Below are 27,669 nucleotides of genomic sequence, written 5' to 3' on the forward strand. Positions count from 1 at the left end.
TGTTATCTTCAGTCGTGCATGTGTTGCTTGCTTGTTGGATTAGATTTTCATTTTCGATTTGTGTTAAAGACCAGTCTGTTTCTATGCATTTCAATTTATGTTAATTACTAGTCATCTTCTTTTTTTTTTTTTATTTTTTTTTTTTTAGGAGTGCTATCGTTGATCGCCCATTTTAACTTATGTTAATTGTAGATGCATGTATGTCGTATGATATTACGAGTTTGTTGTTGCTTGAAATTGGTGGTAGTTAGATACTTGGATATTGGTGGACATTGGTAATTACTCGTTGGGGCGTGTTGGTCCCCGACGGGTGATATGGTTTTGTTTTGGAGACCAGCAGCAGAGGACCCCCCAGATCCCCCTACGTTCCACCGCTTATTTCTCTGGTACACAACCAAATGGTCGCTGTCTTTGTTGTCTTTGCTGTATGCTGGTATTCTTTATCCACACACACACACACACACACATATACACGTAGAATTAAATTACAAGATATGACAGCACAAATCTATACGTGTAAATTTGTAGCTCCTACATTGAAGAATTGACTATGATATTATATATTGTATATGCTTTATAACTAGGAAGAAGATTTTTTACCCTCTTAATCTCTTTATCTTTCCATGTCTTCCTATTTGAACGGTCACGGTTAAGCTATGTCAACATCTTATATTGATTTTTTTTTATAAAATCTAATAAGACAAAAAATAATATATAAGAAGAAGGGATGGAAGGGAAGAATATGTTAGTAAAGAATTCTCTGCATTATAACTAACAACCTTTGTTTTCTTCAAAGCACCTTTCCCAAAAATTAACATGATCAACAAATTATAAAAAGATTATGATATTCCTTATTAAGAGCTACAAAGAATGCAAATTTTCTTTCTTATACTGGATTAAAAAAAAAGCGACTCCAAGCCAGTTTTTCTTTTTTGACGGTCAGAAGAGAACGTTTATCGTATGCAACCTTATACTGGACTATTCATTTTTTTTTTTTTTTTTTTTTAATTTGTTACATTGGAATGGAAGTAAACATTGGCTTATTATCATAAGCCTAACTCATGGAATATATCGGTTTGGTCAGTTAGTCAAGAAGTTGCATCCGCCTCTTACTCTCCTTAGTTCAAAATCATATTCACGTAGATTAAAGTAGTTTAGTATTATAAGATTTATACAGGAGAAAATCAGGGAGCAAGAAAAGAGGTATTACATAAACTACTCATGGCATTGGTTTAAGAGATTTTCAGTCAATGAAACTTACAGGATGAGCATATACTTATCTATTAATTAAGCATCACCATCAACCCCGAGTCAACAGGATCACATGTCCTATCTTTCTTCCAACATGCTTAGAGGTAGAAAAGTAATTCTTCAGAAATATCTTAAAATAAAAAAAAAATTAGATGGTCAAATTTTACTTCCTCATGATGGTGCAGTTCACTTTTGATTAATACGATGTGTTTGATTTTTGTTCAAGAAATATTGATCAATGAGCATTTGAGAATAAATTGAAAGTTCGAATTATTAAAAGAAATGTGAAATAAATTTCACCCGATATTCTTCAATAAAAAAGACTTTATTAAATAATTTTGAGACATGCATGTACGGTTAGCACAGACTCAATATTATTTTCTTTCTGAATTATATGTTTACATAAATTGTAGGGAGCATGTTTGTTAATTAGAAGACTATTATGAATTTGATTGGTGAATGTATGTATGTATGTATGTATTAATTATAAATCTGCATGTGGAGACTTTGGACTTGGAAGCTCCTGAGTGACACCCCACCCAATTGCTACAGAATGTTTGTGGGTTAAAAGCTCAGCAACAGACCCTTCATTGAGGAGGGTCCATGTTGATAACTAAGGGAAGAGGAGCCCTCAGTCTCAATCTTCATGCATTCATATAAACAGTGTAAGGCAAGTGATACAGTTGTCTTTGAAAGCGATTGGAGAGTCGAATGCAAGATCTTACGTAAATGAGTGATTACTTGAGTTACATGCCTCTTTGAAGCAAATCATGATGTCATTTGCAATTGTTACATAAACATGTAAGTGTAAGGTAAGGCAAAATGACCTAATGTTCTTTATACAAGCAATATTCTGTAACTGGGAATCAAACGTAGAACCTCAAATGCCGGAGTAATTGTTCTTAACTACTTGAGTTACCTAACCTTTGCAGGCAAAATGAGCATTTAAGTAGACAACAAATTGGTTAGGTTTGGAATAGAAGAAAGCTTCCAATATTTGTAAGGGTAGGCCAATAGATTTAATAGGATACTAAGTCTAGCTAAATCCAGTAGCTAAATTGTAGTTAGAGTCAAGAGTGGGGGGATGAAAGTCAATGAAACAGTTAAGGGAAAAAAATGAATAAAGGTTGGATGCAAAGAACAATTGGAAATATTTTTCTGTTTTTGGGAAGCAATTGAAAAACTTGATTTCACCTTTGCATTTGTATGTTATCAAAATAAGGATTATTCTCTTGATCAGTTAGATGTCACAGTTCTTACAATCAATGCTTTGGCATTCATCTTCAAGCCATGACTAACTATAAATCCACATACCATTTTCATCCCTTCTCATCTTTCTCAGCTTCCGTTTTCTCTTTTCTTGTCTATATTCGTGTGAAAATTGCAGAAATGAGAGTTCCATGCAGCCCAAACCAGCGGCTATGAATAAAATAGTAGCTCTATGTTTTGGACTGAAGGGAGCTCCCAATTCTTCTATTTTCTTTCCTTGATAAGGGCTAAAACAGTTTAAAATATTTAACTCTGCAAAAAATAGTGCTCATATGCTGTAGGTAAGTTTATTTTTTATTTTTTAACTTTTATCTCACTGCTGAAACAATAAATGGGTTTAGAGTTTTCGAGGGAGATTAGAGCCGAATAAAACAACAAAATCTCTCTCGAAAACTCTAAACCCACCCAGTTAGAATTTACCTGAGATAATTCACCCCTTACTCCTGTATTCTTGTGGACTTGGGCTCCGGTATTTGGATACTTGGTGTATCTGTACACTGTAAGGGTCACTGTGCTGCCGCGGACCTCTTTTTTGGGTAGGAAATGGAGAAGTGCGGCACTGTGGGCGTGTCAAGGATTTGGGTAGGAAAAAATGAGAGGGGAAAAACCGACGGCCCTGTTAGCTCGGTTGGAAGAAATCAAGAGCCCGCTCTTCAGTGAAGGAAGAAATCAACGGCTAGGTTTCGTTTGTTCACTGGTGCCAAATTCATTTGGGTTAATACGAGACAAATAGTTACATACAGAAGGTTGAGACCATGCAAAGAATATGTTCAAGTTTCATATTTTGATTTATAATTTTAATCCACTAAACAATATGTATGAATTTGGAAACTATAAACCCAAAATCATGTACAAATGGACATGACGGGACAATTAAAACGCACAAGTTCTAACCGTTGTTTGATGCAATTTAATTACAATACAGTTTTGGTCTTAGAGGAAGACCAAATTATTGAGGTTGTTATTGTCACTTTAGCAAAGTTAACATGATTTGACAGAGTTAACAAAATTCGGACAAATATGGTACATTACAGTCATTAAGTTTCAAGAAGTTAAGGGTCTTTTCGGGGACATCCGATAAAATTGGGACAATATAGAGTTTCAAGAAGTTAAGGAGAACAAATCGAGTTCAAAAAAAAAAAGAAAAACTAAAATCGAGATAAAAGGTCAAATATGTCTTTTTATACAGTTCGACTGAATCCGCGAATTTTCCCTTTCAGTGACCAGCTTCCAACTCCCTCCTCCAACGGTTCTGTCCGAATTTTCTCTGCAAATTTTCACATTCCCGGAAAAATCGAGAGGAAATGGACGGAAAAATGGAAATCTCGCTCGACAAGCTTCCCATCAAGTGGTTGGAAGTCATTGAAGAAAACGGCCTCGAACAATTTCCTCCGTACGTCGTTATTCTTCACCCTTTTTTTCGGCTGATTTTATTTTCTCGGCAACCAAACGGCAACTTTGGATTTTCTCGGAAACCCCAACTATCTGTTTCTTTGGTTAAAGTGATGTAGGCTACGACGAGAAGCGGCAGATTTTGATTCGGAGAATCGTTTTCGCGTGGGCTGTGGGGATGGACGAGAACAAGAAGCAGAAGAAGAGCTTGAAAGAGAGCGCCGCAACGCAGTGGCAATGGCTGAGCATGGTGGAGAACTTGCAGCTGGCGCACCAGGAGCTCTCTGTCATTATCGATCTCATCAACACCGTAAGTCTTTCAATTCTCGGGTGATTTCTGACAGATTTCATTTCAAGGAGCAATGCATGCTGTGATTGAGTGATTCTAATGGAATGTGAATGTGTGCAGGTGGAAGCAAACGATGCTGTAACGGTGGCTAGCAGAACGCGTCCAAAGCCGCTTCCTAATGAAGCTCTGTCTGATCTTGCTGTGTCTGCAGCAACCAAGCTTCAATGCTTCAGGGTGATGCTGTTCTCGCAGGGTTCCAGATTTCGTAAATTTTGTAAATTTGGTAACTTTTTGTTTTGATTGTTCGTGGATAGCTGTTTATGTGTTATCGATTACCATTTCAGCATCTTGGAAAGTACTTTAAGCAGTCTGCCAAGGCTTTGGACCGACAGGTTGCTCGAGAAGCTAGATTTTACTTGCTCTAATCAGGTGAGTCTGCAATGTTTGATGATGCTCCACATTGCTGGCATTGATGTTAGTTTTTTGGCCATTGATTTCTTTCTTATCACCAAGAAAAGCTATTTGCTTTAATTGCGTATATTTCTGCGTGAGTTGTTCATATCACTTATAAACGACTTCAATAAGCTCGTTGGTTTCTTCTTGCATAAAGGAATTTGGGTAACTTGAAATTTGTGATACTCTGTTTGTGCATGAGTGAAAGGAACTCGGTACAATAGTATTCATATATTCTTGAACAATATTCTCTATCTCGTATATTGGCAAGTGGATAGATTACAGCAGAATTGGAAAGTTAAGCGGCAGCGTATGGCAGCTTCAGCTTCTGGAAATGAAGGCTTTACCATTGATCTGTTTGACAACTCATTATATGATCCAGCTGCTATATTTCGGCCGTCTGCTCTGTCTACAGCTCGTGTTGAATATGACTCGGCTGGCATACTGGCAATAAATCTACCTCCAAATTCATTTTGATCCCATCAATTTGGTTTTCTTGGTGCTAATCCAGCAGATAATCCAATTGAATCCAGTAAAACCAAAATCAATTCATCAAGGGAGGCTGAGAAAGAATCTGTAAGTAATGATAAGTGTGTTAAAGAAATGCATTCACTTCTTCGCAAAGTTCATCAAGCAATATTTGATGAGCAGGTATATTTTACACATTAATTTTTTCTTATTTATCGCTTTTTCATTTTAATGGTTTTTAACTCCTGTTCTTATGGTCCAGGTGTTTATTTGGTAAATCGTGAAGCTTTCAACCAAACTTTAGGAGTCAATGTAACTGGAATACAAGAAAACTATTTACAACTGAATAGAGGCCATGGAACCTCTGTGTTCATATCACTTATCCCGTCTAAAGATGAACAAACGGTTGACAGTCTAAGCACCCAGAACATAGAGAATGCAATTTTACCTTTGGACACATTGGATGGCTTGCAGTTCCCAGAGGATGATAAACCGGATACCCCAAAGAAAATGCCAGTAATTCCTGATCAAATTAGTTGTTAAATATATCTGCAACAGATTTTTCACCAGCATGTATTTGTCAAAGCAAAGGATGTACCAACAACAACAGGTGCTCGAGTATCGTCAACCAGCCAAAGAAGGGTCCGGACTTCTTGGCCATTTTTGCATGTCTTTGGCTCATCGAATCTTTTCAAACAAAGTTCTTACAGAGCTGGAAAATTTGGTAAAGTCCAAATTCTTGTGAAGACATATCAATGCTTGAATTTGAATTTATTTGATTGAACTTTTTGTCACTTGTGTCCATGATTCTGTAGGTTAAAGGGGTACCATATCTGCAGCTGTTATCTCAACCCACTTGGCATTCGCAGACATCATCATGGATGCTCTCTGTGAAGATTCCTGAATCCATTCTACATGCATGTCAAACCCGAGCATCTGACATGCGTCATGTGGGGAACGTTGCCAAGTCTCAGTTTCATACTAAGGTGGTTGTAACAGATGATTGCCTCGATGTAGAAGGGGAAGGTGCTCCGAATATGGTTGGCCTGTTCAATGGGAATTCTGAGGAAATTTGTTCAATGAACAGATACGACTGCAACTTGGCAGATCTACCTGTGATAATTTTGCAGCAGGTATCTCTTATATTTGTAAAGGTGGGTTATAAGTCGTTTTAATTTATAAAGAAAAAGGGTAATGTTGTGAAACTTGACAGATTCTTGGCAAACACACCGTCGGTGTCTTTTGATGTCTCTCTTTGCCTATGATTGTGTGTGGTACACTACGACTCATTTATACTTAACATGGTTGTGGAATTTGGAAACAAGTTGCAGGTCAAGTTATTCGCTGGCTTCACGAAGAAGCTCTTGCAGTTGGAATAAAGGCAAACCGAGACTTTCTTTGTTTGTCACTTGAGCTGGTTCAGGGCGAAACACGCAGCATGGTGGCACATGTGGACCCAGGAGACAGTGAAGGATGCATCTCATGGTGGTTGGTCGTAGACGGCAGGTTTATAGAGGAACGAAAACTCAGTATAGACACTTCGGATGCTGCGTCAGAAACTAGGAAGTTTTTAGGTCAACTATCCCTGGAAGTGTTGTATTGGACGCTGATGGACTTGGTTAGCCTGTGCAACGGAGGCGGTACCTGATGATGAAGCATGCGTGATAACGTTCTAGCTAGTAGTTTTGGGTTGTTTTTTCATTTTTCTACGTACAAATGTTGTCGTGTAATCGATATACAATCCCATAACCAATTGTGGCATGTCCTTTGCACCTTCAAGTGGGGTATTTTTGCCCCCGTTGACTATTGTAATCAAATGTAAGTAGTTGGGAGGGATATTATCAGTAGCTGTAGCATCCCGGATAGGCCGGCTAGAGGTCGGCACGGCCCGCCCTGACCGACCCGACAGCCGAAATATCTACAAGCATGGTCAAAGCCAGGAATTATCTTGCTTGCCTTCCAAGCAGGCAATCAACAAGAAAGGAGTCAACTGGGAAAGAAGGAACCTGGAGGTTTCGTGTTTGGGCCAATCACCCCTTGCCAACTTTTTAATGGGCGTGACTTTAACACCATTCCATCTCACCTCTTTAATAAAAATTAAAGAAGGGTAGATGCTTGTTAGGCCAATTAGTCAGGACAATATTCATTTTTGTTGCAGTCAAGTTTGAATTCATATTTCCATATAATACAAAAAAGAATAATAAATTCGTGATAATTAACCTAATTCGTGACAAGGTTGTTTTATTAATTCCTTGGTGATTAAAAAAAAAACCTTTCGTGATGCCACTTAATATTACGATTTAATGGTATTTCTCTTCACTTGTAAGTGAGAGATTTTAGATTCGATTCTCGCCAAAGACGAATTTGAACCACATTATTGTGAACTCATTATAAGGTTAAGTTTACATAATCTCTTTTAATATAGATAGTATCGTTTGCTCATAAAAAATAAAAAAACACATAATTACCCTAATTTGTCACGTCAACGTTCTTATTCCCGTCAACGTTCTTATTCCCTTGCATCCACGATGAATCATAAAAATCATAATACACATACCAAAACGAAAAACAGTAAAGAGGGAAATTTACAAAATTTAAAATCAAAATTATCGTCATCAAAATTGAAGGTTCTTTTTTCTGCCTTTCGAACGTGCACGAAAAGAATCACATCCTTAATTTCTTCTTCCCGAATTCCAAACTTCCAATTCAATCCAAACACGTTCTTCCGTTATACAGAACGGATCCGGTTCCTTCTTCCCTCTCCAAACACCTGCGCAGGGACGCCACATGCACCCGCTCGCAAAAGACCCAAAATACCCCTCTGGAGTTCCGTTAGTCGCACAGCCTTTGCAGCTCTCCCTCTGTGCTCCCCTATTCCAGGACTGCTGCTCGGGATTGGGATTGATGTCTGCGAATCGGAAAAACCGATGAAATTGCCGTCTGGGTTTCGAGGGGAGGTTGAATTGGGGAACTGGGTTTGAAGAATTTGAAGCCTTCGTTCTCTGTTGGGAGAGGATTTTTGAGTTGGGGGCCAGATGGGTTTGTTCTTCTGAAATTTTTGTTTTTTGTATTCGAATTCGAGATGGTTTTGCGGGAATTTGGATTTCTGATAAGGGTTCTTTGGATTATAAAAAATTATTGGTTCTTTGATGATCAAGTGGTGGACTTTTGTAATTTTAGGTGATATTTGGTGATTGAATTACTAGATTATCGCATTCAATTTTCATAGATTGTGATAGATACAGAAACACATTGCTGCTTGATATTTGATTAGAGGTTTAGGAGCAGCAGAAAGAGTAGAACAGTTTTACTACATTCTTTGTAGAATTGAGTTTTGCCCGGTGGGGGTTTAGTTAGTGATTGATTGGAGTGGTTTGGTCAGATTCTGCGGCTTGAGATTCTTGTAGTTTGTGTACTTTATATTGTTTGTCTTGATGTCGGGTGGTACGCCAACTGGGGCCGGATATATGAGGCAGAGGCATAGCCAGGGATATGCATCGAGCGGCGATGATCTTGAGGATGATGCATGCTCGGTTATGCGCTCTCCGTCCCCACAAAGTCCGAAAGTTTGGTCGCGGATTGAGATTTTGGAGAATGCCCTTTGGCTTGCCTCAGCAGCATTCATTGTGTACTATGGTGACAGGAAATCCAATATGATATATATCTTCTGCCATGATGAGCGAATTAGAAGGTATCGGTTTTGCTTGAATTGTTCTCAATTTTGCACCGCTGGTTATTTTGCTTGTTCATTTGTTAGAAGGGTTGTGCCTTAGGCTTGTGATAAGTAATATGTACTAAATGTTATATACTGTATGACTTGGTTCTTTAGTCTTGGGTATTTGGTGGTACATTTTCCCTTTGAATTTCCTGATTGCGTTTGCAAGCTTTGACAGAGCTTAAACTAATCTTTGATGTATCGTTTGCTACTCTTGAAATGTAAATGGTTTAGGACATACGTAGAAAATCTCATAGCCTATGCCTCTTGATTTCTGTTCACACAATACTAGGTGAAAATTTGGATTTATGTGGTCTTGATTTATGGTCAAGTCATTTGTCGGTATGTTTGCTTAAGATTTGGATTATGCGTATCAGTGTATGACAAGCATAACCATGCTGTTTAGAAAATTCTTGGGATTTTAACGACGGGAGGAGCAGGGTTTGCCTGTATATATTCAGTATTTGCTCATGAATTATATGGTGTGTTAACTTTTAACTGATTGGGATTCGTATACATTTTAAAGCTTTCGTTCTTATTTTTTTTATAAATCTTGCAGATTGCCTTTATACCTTGGGATGGTGGGCGTAGTTTTAAACATTATCATCTTCTTTTATACGAGTATGTCGGCATGGAGCGTAAGGAGATTTGACGAGAAATGGGAATTAGAAAGTATAACTGCTCTGCCGTTTGTGACACTACTTGGCGGCATCTCATTTTGCTTGTAAGAGAAACCATACTGCAATTCCATTTTACATTCATCAGGTGGTATGTTTACGATAACTGCTTCTGACTTGCTGCTTTCCATTTTTTGGCAGCTTCTGCTTTGCTTTGTGGCCAATATGGAGTTTCTTGACGCTTCCTCTTTTGGTAAATCCTAGTTTCTTTTCATCTTGTCGTACCTTGTAGATTTACGTATTATTTTTGTTGTGAAACTGTCTAAGTACTGTTTGCATTACTGCAGTTCACGCTGTTTATGGCAGGCATGGTTATATGTCCGTACATTATAATCGGGATATTCAGGCAACAGCATGATGTGCTGCGTACAGATTATGCCTCAGAGTTAGGTGAGAAACATTACTGATCCAGAACAAGAGCTTCTAACCCAAACCAGGGATGGCAAGTCACTCAGAAGATTGAAGTTTTATCAGATGCTCTCCTTGCCATATGTTGCGAGATTGGTCATTCTGTCGTTGCTTCCAATCAGTCAGGCTTCTGTTTTTACATGAACCTTATTCAGTCGATACACCTGATGGTACATCCATAGAGTTCTGTATTAACGTGAAGCGGAATGGTTGGGATGTAGTTTTTGTGATCTGATACCGGTTAGCAATTAGCCATATAAGCATATTGAGTTTATATCTTTTTCTTTCTTTTCCTTTTTTTCATTGTAAATGAGCAATATTGCACCATAAATTCTGCATCTTTGATAGAGAGACTTCACTGTTCAATGTTGTATACCCCTATGTGACTTAAGAGTGTCTGATCAAATCATTCGTAGGACATCTCTCACATAAACATAAAAATCTCATATATTTTGGTCCATCTGACCCATGCTCTAGTTCTACTCCGTGTAAGAGCTGCTTTGGTCAAAAAGTCCTACCGAAGTTTCTTTTGCATAACCATGGAATATGAGGGAGTGTTGAGTTAGAAAGTGAATGTGAACCCCACAAAGAATGAAAGAACTCAAGTCACCAAGCCTTGTCCCCCCAAAAAGGAAAAGTGGTCTCTCACTTCTGTAACATTGTAACATAGTGCTCAGAATATTGGTTGAGTTTGCATCACATGATGGTGAAACTCCAGATCTTACGGCCATGTTTAGTGAATATGATTGGATTATTGCATTAGATTAGATTAGATTGCTGGATTGGAGATGATAACATTAGTCTAATGTGATGTTTGGTGCTTACACAATAATGAGTTGGATTATCTGAAAAGTGCACTGGTGTTCCAAAGTCTAGGTTCCGGTTGTCCCGGGTTTTGCATAGAGGGAACCGGGGGGGGGTAACAGTGTTCTTTACCAACTAAAAGCGCTTACGACTACGTCTAACAAAAAGAAATGATTTCGAGTTATAAAAGTGCTTCATGGAGATTGTAATTGGCTTCATGTCACCAGTTATGTATCCCGTGACCAATAAAGAACTAGGTAAGAGCGGATAAGTAATTGACTAAATGGTTGAATCTCTCTTAATCATGAGTCGGGAAAACCATCTCCTCAGCTCAATTTGCCCACACTAATTTTGGATCCTTGTTTTTCTTTGGGGACTGAGTCGAATCAAGATTTTCCATGAAATCATCATTGAGAACTAAATATCAATGAAGAAGAATTCTTACGTGCGTCAAACTCACGAATTGCTTGGAGGCCAAGTTTAAGGCCTAGCGTCTAGGGTTCTTCTGCCATTATAAGTACATACAATTCGAACCAGGCAAAAAGGTCTAGCGTGCGTCTAGGGTTCTGGCACTACAATTACATACAAACACTAAAGACGTTTTTCTTCCAACAACCACTAAAGATTTTTTACAAGAAGAGAAAGAGAAAGCGAAGCGTCGACATGATCCAATCCAAAATGGACGCGGACTTGGACATGCTGATGCCGGAGGAGATGACCGAGGACTTCAGTCTTCTCGGCGAGGAGAAGAAGATCGGCGGGCAGGGCCTGAAGAAGAAGAAGCACTTCAAGGTCAAGGACACCCCCAAGAACGTCGACGAGGGTGATTAATTCTCTCTTTGATTTCTTCCTTTCTTCTGAAATTTTGAAATATTCATTTTTTGGGAAAGTTGGTTTTGTACTGGTTTTTGAATTGGGATTGATTGGAATGGCTATGGTTAGTTGTGGAAGGGTGTTGGCAGAAACGAACCTTGGAAATCATATAGAACATCGTACAGCGGCTCGACTTACTTGATCGGATTCACGGCTTAAGCCTCCTCCGCAAGCATTGGAGTTCGATTGCATTGCAAAGAGACATCCGCAATAATCATCAATTCCCCTGGTTACTGGTCACTAAAGCACCCAGGTTGCTTGGCGGCACTAACCCAAGGCCCAAGTACTTAGAGTTGTCCATCCCACCCGATGGTAACGTTATCACGTTAGGGTTGTCGAAACAAAATCAAGGGCTGTTTCATAGTTCCTGCAAAGACTGGTTGATCATGGACAATGAAGAAAACTCTGGAAGCATTTCTACTAAACCCTATTTCTGGAGCCAAGCACGAACTTCCTTCCTTAACACAAATCCCATCTTTCGGAAATTTTAGAGCACAAAATGTCCGTTTTCTTGGTAAAATTGCACCATCGAGTTCAAACATGTCAGAATGTACGGTGGCAGCATTTTTTTCTTCCAAGGAAATTGGTGTGTGCAGGCCGGGAAAAAATAGTTGGAGCATCTCTCCGATGTCGGATGATAGCAACGATTCTCTTTTATGCTTGTTGTTTTCTTCATGTGGCATGCTATATGCCTTGATCGACAACAATGCCAAGAGCGGAAGAGTTATAACTCGCACGTTACGTTTTGGAGATGGTGATGATCTTGAACTGAAGTTGGTTTATCATATAAAAGGAAAACCAAGGGAATATTAGTCCACTGGCCTTAACATTCCTAATGGTTTTAGGTATGTCTATATCAAGCACAAGTCATATTTGATAGAATCAACAACCAACAATGAATTTTTGTTGATCCATCAGTTTACGGATTACGTACAGAATAAAGAACGATCCAATCGTGAGACAATGACTCGTGATTTTGTAGTTTACAAGTTCGACGAGGAGGATGGCGGAAGCTTTATCGAGATACAGAGTTTGGGGAACCAAATATTGTTTCTAACAAGCCGAGGTTGTTCTTTTTCGTTGCCCGTGAGTAATTCCAAACGATTGGAAGCCAACTGCATTTATTTTCTGGAGATGGGAGTTGGTTCCTGCGTGAGTGGATTTTCTCATCCTTTCTACTTAAATGGTCGGAAATTTGGAAAATCCAGAGACGATTACTCTCATGCTTTTTTGTTCCTTTGGTTCAGTACTATTTTTGTTTGCCCTATTTGTTTTATTTTACCAGTGTTATATTTTGCAGTTCTTAAATTAAGTTATATACTCGCATCTCTTGTACTTTTTTTTTTTTTTTGGTGAAACATGTTTCAGCATACTTGCATTCCGGTAAAAGATTCTTCTTCAAAATGGTGACATGACAAAAGTGAGACCGGATCAGACAGAGATATCCATATTAACATGGTCTCAAACGCATTTCTAATAAAATTTTAACGTTTTCTTAGGATATCTAGGTCATCCTTTGAAAGTGCACATGATGAATTACGGTTGGACCATTTTCGGGTTTAGTACTCTAATCTGACTTCTTATCTTGCTCACCTAACGACGTGCATGGAGCCGCTAATGTGAATGGACAAATGTGTTTGTCTTTCTAAGAGGAGATTTAATTGAAAGCAAAAAAAAGATGGGTGACTTTTCTGTATAACGATAATTCGGAATTAGGCATATGTAGCTGTTTTTATGGAAGTATTTGTTTGATTTCAATGGGTTTGTAACTGGTCATTGTGTGATTTAACTTAGTTTCATTCATTAGTATAAATATGATATCGTGTTTTTTAAATAGAGAAATTAAAAAAATTACGTAAAAATATTAATTGTAAAGTCAGGTAGACACCAACAAAAAATCAACTGAAAAGTCTGATTCTTTCTATTTTCTTCACCATCATGCGGATCGGAGTGGTTGGATTAAGGGCCTGTTTTCCGAGATTGAAGTTTTATGAGATGCTCTCATTGCCATAGTTTGCGAGATTGGTCGTTCGGTCATTGTCTTCCAATCAGTCAGCTTCTATTTATACGTGAACCTTATTTATACGGGATATTGATTTGCCATTACAGTATCGAGTTCTTATCATGTGTCTTTTCTTGTTAAATCCAGTTTTTTTCTTTTCCTCATTATAAATGAGCAGTGATTGCTCCATAATTCTGCATCTTTGAGAGAAACTTCACTATTTGATGTTGTACCCCTCTCTCTCTCTTGCTTGTCTCCACTATAAGATAGGAGTGTGATTGCTCCAAGTCATTCGTAAGCAAAACCTAGAGAAAAATTTGGATAGGAGTGTGATTCCAACACAAAGCTTGTAGAATTCTAGTGTGCAAGATAGTGAAACTCCCAATCTTATGGTCATGTTAAGTGAGGATTGGATTATTGCATTAGATTAGATTACGTTGGATTGGAGAAGATATCATTAGTCTAATCTGATGTTTGATGCTACACAAGTGAGTTGGATTGAATGAAAAAGGCACCGGTGTTCCAAAGTCTTGGTTCCGATTGTGCCGGGTTTGCATATGAAGAACCAGGTCATTGGTCTAAGGGTTGGGTCTTGGATTGTCTTGTGTTTGCATACGGGGAACGGGGAAGGTTAAGAGAGTTCCCTACCAACTAAAAGCATTTATGACTATGTCTAACAAAAAAAATTCCGAGTTATGAAAGTTTTTCATGAAGATCATTATTGATTGCATGTCATTAGTTATTCATCTATTTCTCAATAATCAGTTAAAATGGTAGAATCTCTCTTAATTATGGGTTAGGAAAGCCTGTCTCCTTAACCCAATTTGCCTCTATTTTTTGTTTGTGCAAAAATTTCACTAAGCCCACAATAATTTTGGATTCTTGTTTTCTTTGGAGATTGAGTCGAATCAAGAATATTAAATAAGAATCCTAATAACTTTTGGAGCAAATAAGAATCCTAACTGTTATGGTAGAATTAATTAATCAGGAATTATCTCAATAAGTATTGCATATATTATATGAATATATGTTTTAATTGTAATTAGTGTACGATTCCTACTTAAACAGGAGCTTATGTAACCTATATATATTGTAACAAAGTCATAATTCAACGTTGTAGCGTCTAGGGTTCTGCCGTTATAATAACAAACAATTGGAAGCAACAGGCCTAGCGTCGGGTTCCGCCATTAATTACGTAATTAGAGATGTTTGAGAAGAGAAAACGAAGCATCGAGAACATCAACCAATCCAAAATGGACGCAGACTCGGACATTCTGGCGCCGGAGAAAATGAACGAGGACTTGGATCTTCCCGGGGGAGAGAAGGAGATGGGTATGCAGGTTCTGAAGAAGAACAACCACCACCTAAACGTCAAGGACACCACCAAGAACGCAAACGAGGATCAAGGTAATTATCTTTAATTTATCCGTTTTCTGAAAATTTGAAATTTTTTCGCTCTCTTTTTTTTTGGAAAATTGGTTTTGTACTTGTTGTTTGGATTGGGATTGATTGGAATGCCTATGGTTTGTTGTAGAAGGGTGTTGGCAGACACCACATTTGGATATCATCGAGAAAATCGTACGGCGGCTCGACTTACTTGATCGGGTTCGCAGCTTAAGCATCCTCTGCAAGTACTGGAGCTTAGCTAGAGAATTGGTTGTTCCTTTTGTTTCAGTACTCTATATATATATATATATATTTTTTTTTTTTTACCAGTGTTATATTTTGCAATAAATTAAGCTATATACTTTTTCTTTTTTTTGTTGAGAAGTGATTTTCATATGCTTTTTTTTCATTGCAAGTTGTAGAAACACGCGTTGATATAGTCGTCACTAGAGCCACGCCATTCTATTCAGAACAAAGAAAAATAGAGGTGTTAAAATTACCTATAGGTGCAAAAAATAACAAAACTTTGTGTTGTGAAATTACATTACTGCCATTAATTTTTTATGTAGCAATAAAAGATTAAATAGTTTTTTCATCCACTTTTGGTTGACAAAGAGAGTTCTATTAATATGTAGTTTAGATACATTTTTTGAGAAGTAAATTTTATACATGCCCTTTTTTTCATTGCAAGTTGCAAACCATTCTCCTCGGAATGAAGAAAAATAAATAGAATGTGCAAAAATCAGTTTCCTTCGTTTTCGTTGTATGGGCAAATAACTTCAAATCCAATGAACCTCGCAAAGAATGAAAGAAGTCAAGTCTCACCAATCCTTGTCCCCCAAGTTGGGAAAGACATGTTTCAACATACATCCCCCTCAAAAAGGAAAAGTAGTCTCTCACTCTGACTCTTATCATTCTCTACTTAGTGCTAAAGAATAACTGGTTTGTGTTTGCATGATATGATGAATGAATACCACCCTCAAATTCCAACACAAAGCCTGTACGATTTTACTGTGCAAGATAGTGAAATTTCCCTACAGATATCGCGGAAGTAGGATTCTCCCCCCTCCAACTTTCTGACCCTCCTCTCACACTTTCTCTCTTTGTCTTTATCTATCTATAAGAAATCTACACATGATATTGACGTGACTTAATCATAAGCGTTTAAATCAGAGGAGAAGGAAGGAGAGAGGGATTTGGAGAAAAGAAAATCCTACTCTCGTCTTGTGACCGTGTTTAGTGACTAGGATTGGATTAGTGCATTAGGTTACGTTGGATTGGAAAGGATAACTTTAGTCCCATGTGATATTTGGTGCTACACAAGATGAGGTGTGGTGTGGGATTAACTGAAAAATGCACTAGTGCTCCCATGCCGGGGTTCCGATTGTCTTGGGTGCATGTGGGTATCGGGGTCATTGGTCTGCGGCACAAGGTTGGGTGTCGGGTTTGAGTTCATGCGATTGAGTAGTTGGATTAAGGGTCTATTAGGTACTCGTTATGAAACAGTACTTTCAATGTTTTTTTTTAAGGACTTGGTTTTTAACAAGAATTTCGAGGTGCTTTTAAATTTCTAAAATAAGTTCTTAGAAGTAAAAACACTTATGATTATAAGTGCTTTTTACATAAGCAACCTCAATTGTGTTTGTAGTAAAATTCCAACTTTAATTTGCTAAGGATAAGTCATCCTTCGAAAGTGCATAGACGATGAATAACACAGGTAGTCTAATCTACTTCTTCTCTTGCTCACGACACGTCGTACGTATATATAGGATAATTAGCTGCTAAAATGAATGAACAAACGTGTTTGTTTTTCTAAGACGAGACTGAATTGAAAGCAAACAAAATATGGGTGACTTTTCTGGAAAACAAGATTGAATTAGTCATATGCAGCTGTTCTCATGGAAATCTTACATGGTCTTACGTGAGCAGTATTTGTTTGATTTTAATTTCACAAGTACATGTCCATTACAGTTTTGTAATATTCCTCCACATTTATAATTAAAACATTTTAAGTTTGACTTTTTCTTTTAAATGACGAGTTCAATACTAAATTATTACGACAATCATAATGCAATTGAACTTAAAACTTTCATTCATTAGTATGCAAGGCCAGCCCTGAGAGTGTGCTGCCACAACACAGGGCCTCGAGTTTGGAAGGACCCCAAAATTTTCTTTACATATACACTGATACACATGTACATAAATGTGCAAGACATCACCAAAGCGCTAGTGGTTTAAGCTTTGTACCTATTTGTGCATGTATTGGGTTTGGGCGTTGTCGTTGTGCATTAAAAGATGAGAGGCCACCGTCTAAGTTTTGTTCAGGACCTCTAAATGCTCAGAGCCGGCCTCGTTAATATAAATATGATATCTCACCTTTTAAATAAAGACATTAAAAAAATTAGAGAGACTTATCAATGGCGATGCCAAACCTATATCAATTCATGTACAAATATTGTTGTAAAGTCTTATTCTTTCTAAGTTTCTTCCCCATCACAAGATTTTGAGAGATTAACAAAAAAAGTTAGATCAACTAATAATACACTTTTGCCATCTTCCTAAAACTAGAGTGAACTTGTGAAAGAAATATTGGTTAGTGGACATTATTTTAATTGATTTCCTTTTTGGATGATTTGGATTATTCCCAATCATGGGTTTAATAAAGCAAAAAACAAAAAGAAGTTGGAGCTAATGATCTTGCTTTATTTTTATTATAATATCAAATTAAGAATCAGTCAAAAGAACTTTAGGAGACAAATGGTTAGGAATTTAGGTCTAGCTAAGATGTTTTATCATGTAGCAAATTTTTATCGAGTATGATAAATATTGATTTGTCAAATGACGCAATTGAAATTACAAAATGAATAATTGCATAATAGACATCACATTTCTCATTTTTTTTAAAGAGGGATCAGCTAGTTGATTGGTTATGATAATTTATTATTTTGAAAGTCGAGAAAACTTATAAAAGTATTTATGTCTCTTATTGATTATCATCATGTGATTCACATACGTCAGGAATAGAACTAAGAGGGTACCGTGTAAAATACGAGTCTTAAATTCGTCGACAACTACTAGATTACCTGTAGTGGATCATGATAGACATCTGATGGATGTTATGAATAGAATTGTATGTACAAACGGGCTTTTTTCTTTTTTCAAAGTGCGGTGTTAGGCACATATTCCTTCTTGAACTGTTTGAAGATTGAAAAGTGGTGCGAACCCGAAAATTTACCAACTATGTTGGTACCTTAACGCTCAATGTTGAATACTCCACCATGTCATGTTTTTGCACCTTTTTTTTTTTTGGGGGCTGCTAATTTTAACAGTCCAAAATTACTTTCTATGCCTCCTCAGACAAATATTTTGGCACTTTAAAAGTCGCTTCTAATTTCTCATATTCCTCTATTCTCTTGCACGAGACATTTTTATGTGTATTAAAGAGTAAATTTTCGATTGGTTAAGAGGGTTTCGAGCGTGACAAAGACGAGTCAATGTTAATGAGTTTCGTGTATACAACACCTTAGAATTATAAACCACCATTTTCACGGCTACAAAGATCATGGGAAAGTTTAAGAAATGTAGTCACATTTGTAGGTCAACTAGACATCCCTTAAATATATTTTACTTCAAATATCCAATTAAACTTACAGGGCATTGATCCTTTCACTTAATTTCCTACCATTCATCCCCTCCACATGAAAACCTCTTGTTCGAAAGATTTTTTAATGACTAATTTCACCCGATAGTGTGTTTGTCACACTCAAAAATCTCTTCTTTTACTCTTTAACCATCTTTATTATAATGCATAAATGACTAATGTCACGTGATGATGTGATCGACATGCTTAAAAATTTTATTTTACCCCTATATCATTGTTGTTATATAATAAAGCACAAACTATTAACAGCACGAGACAATATGATTGTCACGCTTAAAAAAATTGTGAATTTTTTTCAATTTTTTTTTTTTTTTTTTTGGAGGTGCATACAAAATCTATCATGAAAAATTATCGAATACATATGAAATAAAATACGGCAGCACAAATTAGAGTTCGTAAAAATGTTTTTGAAACCGATCATTAGTAAAAATATTTTTGAAGCCAATCCTTAGTAAAGATGCAAGTTAATCATAGATTAGCACTTGAAGTACATAATTGATGCTTCTGAAATGAAGCATCTCAAATACTTTTAGAACCAAAAAATATCTTCTTTAATAAAGCTTTTAATCATCAAAATGCACTTATCAAACGAGTCCTTAATTAATTCGATTATGATAATCCAATCGCACTTCAGTCCACGGACTAATTTAATTTGATCATCACCAAGCAATGACTAATATTATGAGTTTAGGATCGCGCTCGTATTGATTTTGACCAAAATACCCTTGGTGGAGTGGGAGCCTCATGATCGGATGGTGCGGTGGGTCAACGCAAACACACTAGAAAATCTTTGTGTCATTAATACAGTTTGGCACTTTGGTGGGGCCCGTATTTGTGATTTGTGATGTGGTGGGGCCCGTGGGGCACCTCTTATTCTATTTTTGAATCTTTGTCTATGGCTCCTGTTATTCTTCATGTGATAAACAACACTAGCTTGGATAAAAAAAATAAAAATAAATTAACACCAGCTACGGTGTAATGGATTAATTTGTATTACAGGTTTTCTTACAACTAAAAGCGTTTAATTTTGAGATATACATAAGGCATATCTGACGTTTCATTGTATCATATGAATTTTATTTTAAATATATCCATAATGCATGTCGGATACTTGATTATGTAATACTTTTAAGTATTTTTACATAACACGTTAAAAGTACTTTCAACAGAAAAAATTATAAACAAAAGTAGAAACAATCTCAATTGTTTGTAAGTGATGATCTTAATGCAAAACACTAGTTGATGCAAGTCCTTGATTATTTGTATGGTTTTTGTCCGCTTTAGTTTTTTATTAATTTTATGTTTTAAAATTTGATATTAAAGCAAATAAAAAAACAAAACAAATTCATATGCAATTGTGTATTAATTTTCTTTTTAATGAATTTTATTGATTTGATTAAAACAAAATAAACCATTTTTAAATAAAAAAATATGAGCTTTTCGACTTTTGACCCTCAAATTTCCCACTCTCTTTTCCCCAAAGTCTCACAAGACAAAGGCTAACTTCCAACTTCGGTTTGTGAATTGTTACTCAATTCCTTCAGGAAACAACCACCAAATTGTCATCACTCTCAATCAAAACCCTCTCTCTCTCTCCCTTTCCATGGTCCTCTTAATGGTTTAGGTTTGCCCTTCCTTTCCCCCCATCTCTTGTTCAACACACTTGTGCTTTGGTGGGTTGTGCCGCTGAGGTGAAAAAATGGGCCCTAAACTCCACTGAAACAATTTTAATGGCGAGAGGGGTCTCCACATATTCCTCCACTGCTCTCTTTGCCTCCTAGTCTTTGTGCTGTCTCGCATTTGGAGGTTTTGGGTTCTCTTCCTTTTCATCTTTTTGTTGAAAATATGAGATCTTTGGAGGTTTTGGGTTGTGATTTTTGAAGATTTGGAGGCTTTTTCCGATTGGGTTTTTTATTTTTTATTGGTTTTGATGAGAAATGAAGTGAACAATGTTGGGTTTATGGTGTTTTCCAATTGGGGTTCCTCTTCCTGTGATGCTTTCAGATTGCGATTCTTCTTCTGGAACTTGAAGATTTGAATTTTGTGGTGGAGTTTTTGAAGTTGAAGTTTTGGTTAGGTTCAAAAGTTAGGACATTACGATTGAAAGATTGGTAATTTGATTTCTGAGGTGGAGTTTTTGTTGCAAAATCTGGTGTTGGCAAGTTCCTGAAAGGAGGAAAAGATGGACACAAGAATACAGCCTCCGCTGGTAAGTTTCTTTTGTCAAATCTCTGATACTTTCATGTTTTGCTTAGCGTGCTCTGCTGGGATTTCATTTTCTGACTTTTACATTTCGAATTGTCCGATTCTCGGGTTTTGCTTATGATTTGTGTGTTTTATGCAAGTGTTATAACTATGGAGAAGAAAAACTTCAAAAAAATGAATTGATGGTGGATAAAGTTCAGCGGTGTCCGCTTTCATTGAATCCAGGGGGAATATTGGTCGTATGGTTAATCGTTGATGAAAATTTTGTATTTTGTAAGCGTTGGAATCGTATATCATAAAGTGCATTTCTGTCCAATGAGTTCAACTGAAATCGTATATCAGCTGGATTGGTTCCATTTCCAAACAATTTTGGAATTTCTCTAGTGATGGAAACATCCTGCGTGCCCATCCCAAGGTGTAAAAGGCAACGAAAACGCTAGAGGAGAACAAACATTAGAACTCCAAGGTTGCAACATAGACAATCTTCCTACTTGTTGGTACCCGTACAAGAAAGTTTTGGCTTCTTGCTAATTCAAAACCTATACTCTTTTCCGCTTTGTTTTTATCTGTTTGTTGTAGATTAATATAAAGTACATTTGCGTGAGTTTCATATGTGTTTAATTGGCTGCAAACCTGCTCCCTCGTGGTAATGACTTACCATGAGATCAGGGAAACTGTGTTTAGATAATGCATTTTGTGAGTTGCAGTATTTTCGAAAGGAAAATAGCTTGGTTGATTGCGTTTAAGTAATGTACATTTCTCTTTGCAGGTTGATTCAACAGCATGCTTGTGTAGAGTAGATGCTGGCCTTAAAACTGTTGCTGGAGCTAAAAAGTATGTCCCTGGGGCAAAGCTCTGTCTTCAACCCGATATTAAATCATCCATTCATCCAACTAGGAGTAAGCCTTCACGTGGTGAGAGTAGCCGCATTCAATCCCCTCTGCTTCCTGGACTCCCAGATGATCTTGCTGTTGCTTGCCTAGTTCGGGTCCCAAGAGTTGAGCATCGTAAGCTCCGCCTGGTTTGCAAAAGATGGTTCCGTCTTTTGGCTGCTAACTTCTTTTACTCACTCCGTAGGAACCTTGGCATTGCAGAAGAATGGATATATTTAATTAAGAGAGATCGAGAAGGGAAAATCTCTTGGCATGCTTTTGATCCCGGATGCCAGCTCTGGCAACCCCTCCCTCCTGTCCCTAAGGAATATTCTGCAGCCCTAGGGTTTGGTTGTGCTGTACTCGGTGGCTGTCACCTGTATTTATTTGGAGGAAAAGACCCGCTGAAGGGATCGATGAGGCGAGTCATTTTTTACAACGCCAGGACCAATAAATGGCACCGTGCCCCAGATATGCTTAGGCGGCGGCATTTCTTTGGCTCGTGTGTTATAAATAACTGCCTGTATGTTGCCGGCGGGGAGAATGAGGGAATAAGTCGGTCTCTGAAATCAGCTGAAGTCTATGATCCGAACAAGAACAGATGGTCCTTCATTTCGGAGATGAGCACTGCAATGGTTCCCTTCATTGGGGTTGTTTACGAAGGCAAATGGTTCTTGAAGGGGTTAGGGTCTCATCGACAAGTTTTGAGCGAGGTCTACCAACCAGAAAATGACACCTGGAACTCTGTGTATGACGGAATGGTTGCAGGCTGGAGAAATCCTAGTGCTTCTCTAAACGGCCATCTCTATGCTTTGGAATGCAAAGATGGCTGCAAACTTAGAGTCTATGATGAAGCGACGGATTCTTGGAGCAAGCACATTGACAGTAAGATGCATTTGGGTAATTCTAGGGCTTTGGAGGCAGCTTCCCTCGTTCCCCTCAACGGGAAACTTTGCATCGTTCGGAATAACATGAGCATCTCGCTGGTTGATGTTTCGAATTCCAGTGATGTTCACGGGGAAAGTGCTGAGCATCTGTGGGAAACTATAGCTGGTAAAGGGCAGTTCAAGACCTTGGTTACGAATCTGTGGTCAAGCCTTGCCGGCAGGGGCCGCCTTAAAAGTCACATAGTTCACTGCCAGGTTCTTCAAGTTTAGAAACTGTAAATCGTATCAAATTCAAAGGTTCACTCTTGTGGTTCGTATGTTTCTGAAAATTTCACGATTCAATGGACTACACGTAATGTAGAACCCTAGAGGCTTCGTCGGACACACCAGGGATTCTAAACGCCATCGGTATAGGTTCTCGTGTACCATGAAATGTGCTAGGTGGTCGAGGATGTTTGTTTTAGTGAACTTACTTTATCACATACACATATGTTGGTTGCCTGTGCAAATTTTTCATCTTCTTTCATATTGCTGCGCTTAAACAAAAAATGATCATGCGATCTGCTGCCTCTCGGTTGTATAAAATTTGAAAAATTTAATCACGAATACTCGAAAAACATTACAGAGATCAGCTACACAAGTTTCTGCGTTACACAACACTTCTGGGAGCTCCTAAATGCCAATTATTTGTTCATCTTTGCTGCAAAAGAATATTTTACAACACTTCCAAAACTGGTAAAAAGAATTGCTTTCCCTACAAATTAATCACATACCGGAACCTACTTATTGCGCATTCATGTTCAAGCCGGTCTCAGATTGCAAGAGATGTGATCTTGCCATGGAGAAGCTTCTTTCCTTCTGCGTTTTGTATTCATTGTATCGCAGGAAGAAGTAACCGAGGTAGTCGAAATTGATCGGAGAAAACTTTGCCTGCATACGATTGGCCCGAATTATATCACAAGGATAAATTTTATGGTTTGAGAGGAGAAGCACAATTGGAGTAAGAGGTCACCTGGATTATTCCCCATAAAGCCCAATACAAGTGAGAAGCTAACATATATGTATTTGCCTCAACATACAGAGCTTCAAGATCCTTGTCTGATACCTGTTGGAATCGGAAATATGAACGAAAATTTACAGGGAAGAATATGATCCGATAACATTAACATCTTCATTTAGGGCTAAACTTTTAAATTTGAACCAGTTTACCTCATGTGGATTGGTAGGTTGTATATAATGCCTCAAGAAGTGGTATTGTTCATCCTTATTCGGGCATCTGCATTGACACCATGTTCAACAATCAAACGTAATCCCATGGGATCGCCATGGTATGAAGCTAAAGAACAGGAGATGGATCAAGAAAATAGAAAACATACAAACTGTAGTCGCATTCATAGCCTGCATATTCATTGAAGTGATTCCCGATGTCAAAGCCTCTATAATTGTATGATCCGTACTCAAAATCAATGAAGTACAGTTTATCTGGAAACTCATCAGAAAAAAAAAAAAGAAATGTAAGTGGGATCAAAAAACAATGTTACTTTCATTTTCCAAGTTATGAACCGAAAAAATTTAATCTATTTTTGCTTTCCCCCCATATGCATGTCCAAATACCATTTCAAGCACCAGGAACCAAAACTACCATCATGGAAATCCCATTCTGTTTCTGACCATCTTGGACATCCAGTAACAATGGCAGGCAAAGGAAGACGTCACAAACCAAGGCAACCATCACAAACAGATATATCGCAGGACTGAATTTTGATTATTCTTTCCAAAATGTCTTTTGAGGAGTCAACAATAAGAGATGGTGAAAAGAAGTGTTGAATACCTTCTTCATCATTAACCATTATATTTCCGGAAAGCAAGTCATTGTGAGCAAAAACAACTGGAGCGTTCAAAAGGCTCGTCAATTCCTGTTCCATTTTCAGGAGAAATGTCTAGGTAAATATGCACAAGTACAGTATAGCCAACCAACACAGAAACACCGAATAACAATTGAAAACAAACAAACTTTTTGATCCAAACAAATATATTCCTTTATCGTTACATCAATGTATCACTGTCAACAACACTTTTGCATTGCCTTCCAGTTGTCATTGTTATGCCAATTTCTACATACTTCATAAGTTGATTAGAAGGATCGCCAGCAACAGGTAAACAAGGATGGTGGAGATACCTTGAGCTCAATCATTTCATTGTGAACTACACTAAATGAAATGGTGTTATAAACTTTCTGCTTCTGATTGTCGTCAAATTCCAGAGCAGATGCTGCAATCAGGCGGTGACGCAATCATGAGAAAAACTTACGTGTATGAACTGATGTTAAAAAATAATATGAATTGTAAACCCGCCCATACAAAACAGGCCAGTTCCAATCGCCTAATATCAATCTAGCTAACCAGACATGTAGAACATAATGTCTACAGGAGGTGGGTAAGACTAATAGATAACCTTTCTCAAAGAACTTGAACATGTCAATCCACAATTGAGGTTCCTTGGAACCTGGAATTTCCACTTCATGGAATCTGCGCAGTTCCTTGGCAATATCGGCAGCCAGCTTTGGATTTCTCATGTCTGCCAAGATTGGAATGAGTTAAAATCATGTCAATGGACAGATTCAGTTCAGCAAGAACCCTGAAAATGCATACGATTTATTTCAATGAAAGCGACCTACTGTCTCTGATTGTATACCAGTTTCGATCATCCAATGACCGGACAAGAAAAGATTTTGAAGGATAGAAGTTGGTGAATTAATCCATCTGTTTTTTGATGGTCATATAAAACCAGAGAACTCTTGTTATTGTTTATTTGGTTTGCTTTTGATTTTCAAACTATGTATACTTTTGGGGCGCATATGAGTGCCCCCTTGGAGGCCTTAAGAAAAAAGATTTCGCTCATCAAAAAATTATATAACCAGTAGTTACCTGATGGGACTAACGTACGTGCATTGATAAAAGATTGCACCATCCCATTCGCAAAAACTCCCAGTAAATTTGCACCAAATCCTGCAGCCGAGAGGTATTTGATTGCCTGAAGATAATATTCAGTGAGCAAATACAAGTGAAGCATGCAAGTAAAACATCATCAATATTGTAAATTGAAGAGCAAACTAAGTTTAGATGAATAATCCAAATAGACAGAGAAGCATACAGATCAGATATAAGGGAAAAGAAAATGAGAACGTTGAGTATTATCTTAAACGATAAGTGTTTGTATGCCCGTATGGTTATATCCTTCAATGAATATAATTAGGGCTCGTTTGGAAATGCTTTTAAAATGACTAAAAGTGCTTTAGATGTGAGTGTTTTTGAAACCAATCCGTAGTAAAAATGCAAGTGAATCCTGAAACAGCACTTCAATTGCTTGAAGTGCTTTTGGAACCCAAAAACACTTTCGGCAAAAGCGCTTTTCAGTCATTTTAAGGCACGTCCAAATGAGCCCTTAATCTTATAAATAGTACCAATACTAAAAGAATTTCATCTTCTACACTCATCATCAAAAAGTTCACAAAACTACCTGCAGTTCGCGTTCCCTATTGATAACATAATCGGTGTTAGGCCCGTACAACCTAACTGTCACAGACACGGTATTTCCATTCTCTTCCTTGACAGTCACCTTCAGCACTGCATGTATCAATGATCAATAACTCAGTTCAGCTCTGCACCGAAAAACGCTCAGAAAAATCGAATGAACAATAACGAATTCAAATTTTTGTTTTTGATAACATTTTCACAAAAACGATCTTTCAATTGCAAAAGACGACTTCTCTTAGCTCATAGAATCCAAACACAACAAACAAGAAGAACAACACTCACGTAGATTTGTGATGCCGCCCGAAACCGTCTCCACGGAGAAGCGAGAGTTCTCCAAATTTGACCATTTCTTAAACAGATCCTTGCACAACTCTCTGCAAATCAAATCAAAGCACATAACGCATCAAAATTCAAAATTTTTACTTCCAATAAAATATAAGCAAACACAAAAATAACAAAACCGAATCCTTTTTTTTTTTCACATTTATATCGTTTCCTGCAATTTATCATCCACCAAACTGAACTTTTTAAAAAGGCTATAAATTTCAAATCCAAAAATCGAATAATTCATCTGAGCTAAGAGCAAGTTGCAGAAAACGAAGAGAGATACTGACATGATGAGAGGTGAGATGTCAGAGAGAGGGAGGGAGGGGTCGATGGAGAGGGAAGAAGAATGGATCTGAGAGGTGGAGCAATCAGAAGCTTGCGCAGATACTTCCATGGCGTTCCAGATGTTCTTCACGGCTCCCATTTCTCTGTGTTTTTTATTTTTTATTTTTGCTGAATTTTTTGCTCTAATTTTCAAACGAATCCACAACCGAAATTCCAAAGCTCCAGCTTAACCGCATTGGGCGGGTGATGTGGAATGACCGATTTGGGCTTCCGACAATTTATCTTTTGCCACGTGTCTCCTGTTATGTTAGAGGATCTCATTCTCTATCCTCATATTCTCATCTCCTTCTATTCTCTTCTCTTACACATTACTTTTTATCTTATTATCTCTATAAAAAAATCAATATAAGATGTTGACGTGGCTTAACTGTAACCGTTCAAATCGAAAGGCATGGAAGGGAGGAGAGATTAGAAGGGTAGAGAATCGTGCTCCGAGGATCTCTACGTGATCCTATCAAGAAAAAATCCTAGATCTTAAAGCGGTGGAATCTAAAAAACAATATTTTGCGGTTGGTTTTGGAAGTGATTTTAAAGTAATTGAAAGCGTTTTTGTAATGATTTTGAAACCAATACTTAGTAAAAAAAAAAAGCAAGCGAATCCTGCAAAAGTACTTGAAAGTTTTCTCTCAAAATATTTTCACTTATTTTAAAAACATTTATAAACATTATGTTGTGTGGTCAATGACTTGTGTAATTTTGCTTCCAAAAGGAAAATAACATAATATTCAAATTACTTGTATAAATTGGGAACATTTGGTTAATTTTTTAGTATTTTATTGATTTAATAATTCTTTGTCAACCCTCGTGATTCAACTACTTGGAATTCGTCAACACACGTTACACATCCCT

General features: G+C 37.5%; 3 protein-coding genes, 1 long non-coding RNA gene and 2 pseudogenes across 5 annotated transcripts; 4 read left to right on the forward strand and 2 right to left on the reverse strand.

The window, feature by feature from the left end:
* Positions 1-3,634: 3,634 nt before the first annotated feature.
* Positions 3,635-6,966, forward strand: LOC137748955 (mediator of RNA polymerase II transcription subunit 17-like; annotated as a pseudogene). The gene is made up of 9 exons (XR_015960178.1): positions 3,635-3,913; positions 4,024-4,222; positions 4,322-4,435; positions 4,546-4,630; positions 4,926-5,309; positions 5,388-5,846; positions 5,938-6,255; position 6,313; positions 6,448-6,966. The product of XR_015960178.1 is annotated as a mediator of RNA polymerase II transcription subunit 17-like (transcript).
* Positions 4,821-6,462, reverse strand: LOC148698857 (uncharacterized). The gene is made up of 3 exons (XR_015960179.1): positions 6,353-6,462; positions 5,571-6,235; positions 4,821-5,228 (listed from the first exon to the last, which is right to left on the reverse strand). It is a non-coding gene; the product is annotated as an uncharacterized LOC148698857 (long non-coding RNA).
* A 677-nt stretch (positions 6,967-7,643) lies between the features above and the next one.
* Positions 7,644-10,288, forward strand: LOC137748216 (uncharacterized). Its single transcript, XM_068488330.2, has 4 exons — positions 7,644-8,813; positions 9,397-9,561; positions 9,656-9,707; positions 9,802-10,288. Exons 1-4 carry the CDS (start codon positions 8,557-8,559, stop codon positions 9,919-9,921), a joined length of 594 nt encoding a protein of 197 aa, XP_068344431.1. The 5' UTR covers positions 7,644-8,556; the 3' UTR covers positions 9,922-10,288.
* A 1,116-nt stretch (positions 10,289-11,404) lies between these two features.
* LOC137746900 (uncharacterized) lies at positions 11,405-12,911 on the forward strand (annotated as a pseudogene).
* A 7,211-nt stretch (positions 12,912-20,122) lies between these two features.
* On the forward strand, positions 20,123-23,121 carry LOC137748551 (F-box/kelch-repeat protein At1g55270). The gene is made up of 2 exons (XM_068488720.2): positions 20,123-20,857; positions 21,623-23,121. Exons 1-2 carry the CDS (start codon positions 20,831-20,833, stop codon positions 22,880-22,882), a joined length of 1,287 nt encoding a protein of 428 aa, XP_068344821.1. The 5' UTR covers positions 20,123-20,830; the 3' UTR covers positions 22,883-23,121.
* Positions 23,122-23,187: 66 nt separating this feature from the next.
* Positions 23,188-26,963, reverse strand: LOC137748552 (putative ethanolamine kinase). The gene is made up of 11 exons (XM_068488721.2): positions 26,763-26,963; positions 26,431-26,522; positions 26,132-26,238; positions 25,540-25,645; positions 25,067-25,189; positions 24,792-24,883; positions 24,444-24,528; positions 23,989-24,094; positions 23,822-23,888; positions 23,625-23,717; positions 23,188-23,542 (listed from the first exon to the last, which is right to left on the reverse strand). The coding sequence occupies exons 1-11, from the start codon at positions 26,897-26,899 to the stop codon at positions 23,396-23,398; spliced, it is 1,155 nt and encodes a 384-aa protein (XP_068344822.2). The 5' UTR covers positions 26,900-26,963; the 3' UTR covers positions 23,188-23,395.
* Between the last annotated feature and the right edge of the window lie 706 nt (positions 26,964-27,669).

Source organism: Pyrus communis, chromosome 2 (assembly GCF_041283825.1).
Source record: "Pyrus communis isolate YQ-2024b chromosome 2, ASM4128382v1, whole genome shotgun sequence".
NCBI classification, from domain to species: domain Eukaryota; kingdom Viridiplantae; phylum Streptophyta; class Magnoliopsida; order Rosales; family Rosaceae; genus Pyrus; species Pyrus communis.

What these genes read in the sequence shown, in the direction of transcription:
- LOC137748216 (XM_068488330.2), top strand. Translation starts at nt 8,557, where the DNA reads ATGTCGGGTGGTACGCCAACTGGGGCCGGATATATGAGGCAGAGGCAT. An exon ending in GGCGGCATCTCATTTTGCTT is followed by an intron (nt 9,562 to 9,655) that starts GTAAGAGAAACC and finishes ATTTTTTGGCAG; the next exon opens with CTTCTGCTTTGCTTTGTGGC. An exon ending in TCTTGACGCTTCCTCTTTTG is followed by an intron (nt 9,708 to 9,801) that starts GTAAATCCTAGT and finishes GCATTACTGCAG; the next exon opens with TTCACGCTGTTTATGGCAGG.
- LOC137748551 (XM_068488720.2), top strand. Translation starts at nt 20,831, where the DNA reads ATGGACACAAGAATACAGCCTCCGCTG. An exon ending in CAAGAATACAGCCTCCGCTG is followed by an intron (nt 20,858 to 21,622) that starts GTAAGTTTCTTT and finishes TTCTCTTTGCAG; the next exon opens with GTTGATTCAACAGCATGCTT.
- LOC137748552 (XM_068488721.2), bottom strand. Translation starts at nt 26,899, where the DNA reads ATGGGAGCCGTGAAGAACATCTGGAACGCCATGGAAGTATCTGCGCAA. An exon ending in GGGCGGCATCACAAATCTAC is followed by an intron (nt 26,239 to 26,430) that starts GTGAGTGTTGTT and finishes TGATACATGCAG; the next exon opens with TGCTGAAGGTGACTGTCAAG. An exon ending in ACGTACGTTAGTCCCATCAG is followed by an intron (nt 25,190 to 25,539) that starts GTAACTACTGGT and finishes CAATCTTGGCAG; the next exon opens with ACATGAGAAATCCAAAGCTG.